The sequence below is a fragment of the Equus przewalskii genome, chromosome 9 (genome assembly GCF_037783145.1).
Source record: "Equus przewalskii isolate Varuska chromosome 9, EquPr2, whole genome shotgun sequence".
Taxonomy (NCBI): Eukaryota; Metazoa; Chordata; class Mammalia; order Perissodactyla; family Equidae; genus Equus; species Equus przewalskii.
Window position 1 is genome coordinate 41,751,484 of NC_091839.1, and position 7,068 is coordinate 41,758,551.

At 37.7% G+C, this 7,068-nt stretch overlaps 1 protein-coding gene across 2 annotated transcripts in view; it reads right to left on the reverse strand.

Moving 5' to 3' along the window:
* The window catches only part of MDN1 (midasin AAA ATPase 1), a 160,312-nt gene that overhangs the window by 117,499 nt on the left and 35,745 nt on the right, over window positions 1–7,068 (reverse strand). For both annotated transcript variants that reach the window (XM_008538002.2, XM_008538001.2), the window contains exon 10: window positions 439–632. In XM_008538002.2, coding sequence (XP_008536224.2) covers window positions 439–632 — 194 coding nt within the window. The remainder of the gene's footprint in view (window positions 1–438; window positions 633–7,068) is intronic.

Genomic DNA, 7,068 nt, shown 5'->3' on the forward strand with positions numbered 1-7,068 from the left:
TTTAAAAGCCACCCCAATCAGTAACCACAGATCTAAAGAAGGGATCTGACTCCATGAAGCACTCCAGACGTCTAGTTTTATTTTATTTTTTATTTATTTATTTTTTTAAAGATTTTTACTTTTTTCCTTTTTCTTCCCAAAGCCCCCAGTACATAGTTGTATATTCTTCGTTCTGGGTTCTTCTAGTTGTGGCATGTGGGACGCTGCCTCAGCATGGTTTGATGAGCGGTGCCATGTCCATGCCCAGGATTAGAACCAAGGAAACACTGGGCCGCCTGCAGCCGAGCGCGCGAACTTAACCACTCGGCCACGGGGCCAGCCCCTCAGACGTCTAATTTCAACACCTGACCTCTCATAACTATTCAGTTCTAGCTGGTAAGAACTTTTGAAGGAAGCAGTTTTTAAAATATCAACTCAAAAAAGTGTTTAGGCCAATACCTGAGAGACAATTCTCTTCCCTCAAGGCTTAGTCTTTTGTTTTCTCTCCTGGCTTCTGAAACCTCTTCAGGTGCCTGTTCAGATGCAGCAGAACTATCACTCTGCGAGCGATGTTTCTCGCCAGTAAGTTGGAGGTAAATGTCAAGCAGGTGATCAGTTGCCGTCAATAGGCTAGGATATCTGTTCTGAAGAACCTGACAGAGGGAGAAAAAGCAAAGAAAAGTCAGTCGCACACACAGTGATTTTTAAAAGTCACATGTAAACTGCTGCTGACACTAATCAACCCAAAAATGGATTTCTCTATGAAATTTGTCATCTTTACCAAGTATAAGAACTTCTGCCCTTAACCCCACCCCCTTCCTCTTCAAAGGCCATGACTTTTCTTCCTGCCTAGAACTCAGCTATCTGGTAATTTCACCATCTACAACACAGCTTAGGGTGTACAGGCCAGACGGGAAAAGATCTCCAAGCAACATATGCATCCAAGTCCCAGAAATTAACTCGCTGAAGAATCCCATGAGTGCTATGGACTCTCATTTTAAACACAATTCTACTAAGGTTGATTACAGCGTTTCTCAGCCAAAAGCAAATTAGAAGCAGTTAATGAGAAAAGGAAAAGAGTTTTCAAAAGCAGACCACAGTAAAAGGGCCTAGTGGTAAGTACTGATAAAAAGCAGAGAACAGAATTTAAAAAGCAAAAGATCTGGTCCTCTTCACTTTGATAACTAGTGAGAATTTTTTGGAGCATAGTACTTGGCGCTCATGATACCGGTTCTAAGGTTTTATGATATGGATTTTTTCAATCAAATCTATTTGAGAAGGAAGGGAAATATCATGAATATATTAGAAATATTACCACCCAATAACTTAAAGTAGCTTTAAAAGTATATTGTGATTCCAATTTGTATACGAAACGTCCACATATTTTGCACATGTTAAGTATGTAATGTCCACATATTTACAAAGATACAGAAACAAAACTTTTAGCAGTCACATCAAAGTCGTAAATCTCATAGATCTTATTTCTTCCTACGTTTTTACAAAATTCAGATGGATAAAAAATTAAGTGGAGGACAGGAGTGATGTCAGCATCATAGTGGAGTGAGCGCTTCCCTTAGATTCTCACCTCTGATATACAACAAGGACATTCATACACCAACAGAGGACATCCACACAACACAAAAGATGTCTCAGAGACCCACACAGCCATGCACCTGAGGTGGAGGTACTGGACGCCCAGAGGAAGTGGAAGGAGGCAAGGGGATCCCCTCTCCTTTCCAAATGGCAACAACCCCGGGACCAAGCACAGCTCTAAGAGGAGGGAGGAGGGGTGGCCCTCTGCGGGAACAGATTCTCTCTCCAAGTTCCCTCATAGCCCGAGGGAAAGCCCCACAGAGAGAAGGCTAAGCTATTACAGGGGGGGTCTTCATCAAGCCAGCATCCTAGGAGAACAGATAGTAAGGGCAGAGTGAGAAGTCTCTATGATCCTGCAGGTGAAAAAAAGTGCCCCTCCTTGCACCCAGCACTCCAGCTTGGCCAGTTGACCAGAGCACCCTCACATATGATAGAAAAGCAGTAGCTGTGAGTGAGCAAGCCACAGACCACAGAGGGTTCATAATACACAAATCCTGACCCCTATCCAATAGTGGCAGGTGGAAGCTGCAACCAAATACTATCACAATGCAGAGGCACAAATCCACACCAGTAAACAATAGGAAAAAATATTTTAATACTCCAGAGCAGAAGGAAAATGACAAGCACCCAGAAACCAATCCTCAAGGCACAGAACTTTATAATCTAAATGACAGAGAATTCAAAATAGCTATCATAAAAAAAAAGTAATATCATCATCTTAACCACAAACTCACAACACAAATTGGAATAAGTTATGACAATAATAACTTAGAAGGAAAGAGGAAAGGGATGGGATTGGCTTAGGTTAAGGAAATAAGAGGCTATGAGAAAATGGACTATCACGTCTATGAAATTTTTTATACAAACCTCATAGTAACCACTAAAAACATAAACAGAACACAGATACAAATGATAAATAAAGAGAAAACTAAGAAAACCATCATAGAGAACTACCAAACTAAATTGGCAGTCCAAAACACTGGGATGAGAAACAAGGGAAAGGCAAAAGAACCAGAAAATAAGCGATAAAATGGCAGCATTAAGCCCTCATATATCAATAACCACTCTAAATGTAAACAGATTGAATTCTCCAATCAAAAGACACAGAGCGGCTGGATGGATTAAAAAACAAGACCCAAAAATATGCTGCCACCAGGAAACACATCTCAGCTCTACAGACAAACACAGGCTGAGGGTGAAGGGATGGAAGATGATACTCCAAGCCAATGGCAAACAAAAGAAAGCAGGTGTTGCCATACTTACATCAGACAAAGTAGACTTCAAGACAAAACAGGTAATGAGAGACAAAGAGGGGCAATATATAATGATAAAAGGGACACTCCACCAAGAACACATAACACTTATAAATACATATGCACCCAACACAGGAGCACCAAAGTACATAAAGCAACTACTAACAAACATAAAAGGAGATATTAACAGTAACACAATAAGAGTAGGGGACCTCAACACCCCACTTACATCAATGGACAGATCATCCAGACAAAACGTCAACATGGAAATAGTTGACTTAAATGAAAAACTAGACCAGATGGACTTAATAGATATATATAGAACACTCCATCCAACAACAGCAGAATACACATTCTTCTGAAGTGCACATGGAACATTCTCAAGAATAGACCATATATTGGGAAACAAGACAAGCCTCAATAAATTTAAGACTGAAATGCTATCAAGCCCTTTTCCAACAATGTTTTGAAACTGGAAATCAACTACAAGAAAAAAGCTGGCAAAGCGACAAATATGTGGAGACTAAACAAACGCTACAGAGGAACCAATGGATCATTGAATAAATCAAAGAAGAAGTCAAAAAATATCTGGAGACAAAACGAGAATGAAAATACACCATACCAACTCATATGGGATGCAGCAAAAGCAGTCCTAAGAGGGAAATTCATAGCAATCCAAGTCCACTTTGACAAACAAGAAAAATCTCAAACAATCTTAAACTACACCTAACATAATTAGAAAAAGAACATCAAAGGCCAAAGTCAGCAGAAGGAGGGAAACAATACAAATTAGATAAGAAATAAATGAAACTGAAACAACAATAAGAAACAGTAGAGAGGACCAATGAAACAAAGACCTGGTTCTTTGAGAAGATAAACAAAATTGGCAAACCGTTAGCCAGACTAAGAAAAAAAAAGAGAAGGCACAAATAAATGAAATTAGAAAGAGGAGAAATTACAAGTGATACCACAGAAATACAAAACACTATAAGAGAATACTATGAAAAATTATAAGCCAATAAATTGGACAATCTAGAAGAAATGGATAAATTCTTAGACTCATACAACCTCCAAAAACTGGATCAATAAGAACTAGAGAATGTGAACAGACCAATCACAAGTAAAGAGATTGAAACAGAAATCAAAAATCTCCCCAAAAAATAAAAGTCCAGGACCATATGGCTTCTCTGGAGAATTCTACCAAACATTCAAAGAAGATTTAACAACTATCCTTGTCAAACTATTCCAAAAAATTGAGGAAGATGGAACACTTCCCAATAACATTCAACGAGGCCAACATCACACTGATCCCAAAGCCAGACAACTACAACACAAAGAAGGAAAAGAACAGGCCAATATCGCTGATGAACATAGATGCAAAAATCCTCAACAAAATGTCAGCAAACCAAATACAGCAATACATTAAAAGGATTACACACCACGACCGAGAGGGATTTATACCAGGGACGCAGGGGATGGTTCAACATCCACAAACCAATGTGATACACCACATTAACAAACTCAGGAATAAAAACCACATGGTCATCTCAATAGAGGCAGAGAAAGTATTTGACAGGACCTAATATCCATTTAGGATAAAAACTCTCCATAAAAAGGTATAAAAGGAAAGTGCCTCAACATAATAAAGGCCATATACGACAAACCCACAGCTGAGATTATACTCAACGGTGAAAAACTGAAAGCCATCCCTCTCAGAACAGGAACAAGACAAGGGTGCCCACTCTAACCACTCTTACTCAACCTTATACTGGAGGTTTTGGCCAGAGCAATTAGGCAAGAAAAAGAAATAAAAGGAGTTCAAACAGGCAACGAAGAAGTGAAACTTGCTGTTTGCAGACATCATCATTTTGTATATAGAAAACCCTAAAGAATCCATCAGAAAACTATTAGAAATAATCAACAACTACAGCAAAGTTGCAGGGTACAAAGTCAACTTAAAAAAATCAGTTGCACTTCTATACTCTAATAACAAACTAACAGAAGAACTCAAGAATACAATTCCAATTACAATCGCAACAAAAAGAATAAAATATCTAGGAATAAATTTAACCAAGGAGGTGAAAGACCTATATAATGAAAACTATATGACAATATTGAAAGAAACTGATGATGACAGAAAGAAATGGAAAGAAATTCCATGCACATGGATTGGAAGAATAAACATAGTTAAAACGTCCATACTACCTAAAACAACCTACAGATTTAATGCAATCCCAATCAGAATCCCAATGACATTCTTTATAGAAATTGAACAAAGAATCTTAAAATTCATATGGGGCAACAAAAGACCCCAAATTGCTAAAGCAATCCTGAGAAAAAAGAACAAAGCTGGAGGCATCGCAACCCTGACTTCAAAATATATTACAAAGCTATGGTAATCAAAACAGCATGGTACTAGTACAAAAACAGACACACAGATCAATGGAACAAAATTGAAAGCCCAGAAATAGAACCACACATCTACAGACAGCTAATCTTCGACAAAGGAGCTAAGAACATACAAAGGAGTAAGGGAAGTCTCTTCAATAAATGGTCTTGGGAAAACTAGACAGCCACATGCAAAGGAATGAAAGTAGATCGTTACCTTTTGCCATACACAAAAATTTACTCAAAATGGATCAAAGACTTGAAGGTAAGACCCAAAACCATAAACTCCTAGAAGAAAACTATATAGGCAGTGCACTCTTTGACATTGGTTTAGAAGGATCTTTTCGAATACCATGTCAAGGGAAACAAAAGAAAAAACTAACATGTGGGACTTCATCAGACTCAAGAGCTTCTGCAAGGCAAAGGAAATCAGGAACAAAACAAAAAGACAACCCACTAACTAGGAGAAAATATTTACAAATTATATATCTAACCATGGGTTAATCTCCAAAATATATAAAGAACTCATACAAGTGAACAACAAAAAAACAAACAACCCGATCAAAAAATGGGCATAGGATATAAACATTTTTCCAAAGAACATATAAAGATGGCCAATAGGCACATGAAAAGATGTTCAACATCACTATTCATCAGGGAAATGCAAATCAAAACTACACTAAGATATCTCTTACACCCGTTAGAATGGCTATAATCACCACAACAAAAAAGAACAAATGTTGGAGAAGATATGGAGAAAAGGGAACGCTCATAAGCTGCTGGTCAGAATGCAAACTGGTGCAGCCATTAATGAAAACAGTATGGAGACGTCTCAAAACATTAAAAATAGAAATACCGTATGACCCAGCTATCCCACTACTGGGTATCTATCCAAAGAACTTGAAATCAGCAATTCAAAGAGACTTACGCACCCGTAAGTTCATTATGGCATTATTCACTATAGCCAAGAAGTGGAAGCAACCCAACTGCCCATCAACTGATGATTGGATGAAGAAGATGTAGTGTGTGTGTGTGTGTGTGTGTACAGAATACTACTCAGCCGTAAATAAAGGGCAACATTGTCCCATTCGAAACATGAATGGACCTTGAAGGTATTATGCTAATTAAAATAAGCCAGACAGAGAAAGACAAACACCATATGATTTCACTCAAACGTCGAAGATAAACTAACACACAGACAAAGAAAACAGTTTAGTGGTTACCAGAGGAAAGGGGGTTAGGGGGTGGGTACACAGGGTAAAGGGGCACATTTATATGGTGATTGACAAATAATAACGTACAACTGAAATTTCACAATGTTATAAACTGTTATGACCTCAATTAAAAAAAAAACATAAAATTACCATCTTAAAAATTAAGGACAAAAGAAGAGAATAATAAAATCAACAATTTCAATTTAACAGATATACGTGGATCTCTCAAATACAGAATATACATTTTTGTGTATAGAAGGAATCTCTACAAAATTGGTCATATATTTATGACCTTGGTAACCACAAACAAAATACAGACTATTTCCATCACCACTAAAACAAAAAGTTCCTTCATGCCCCTTTTGTAATCAATCTCTTCCCCTGTACCCTTGCCCCTGAGAATCACGAATCTGATTCTGATCCCTATAGTTTTGCTTTCAAGTCTGTCTCACACATGGTATCATATAGGATGTAGTATGCAGTTTGATTTCTCTTATTCAGCAAAATGATTCAGAGATTCATCCAGATATTACTGCAAACATTAGCAGTTCATTCCTTTTCACTTTTGAGTAGTGATTCCATTATATGAGCATGTATATTTATGATCAGAGAGAAAAAGAGCTATTTTTACTGGGGAAAAA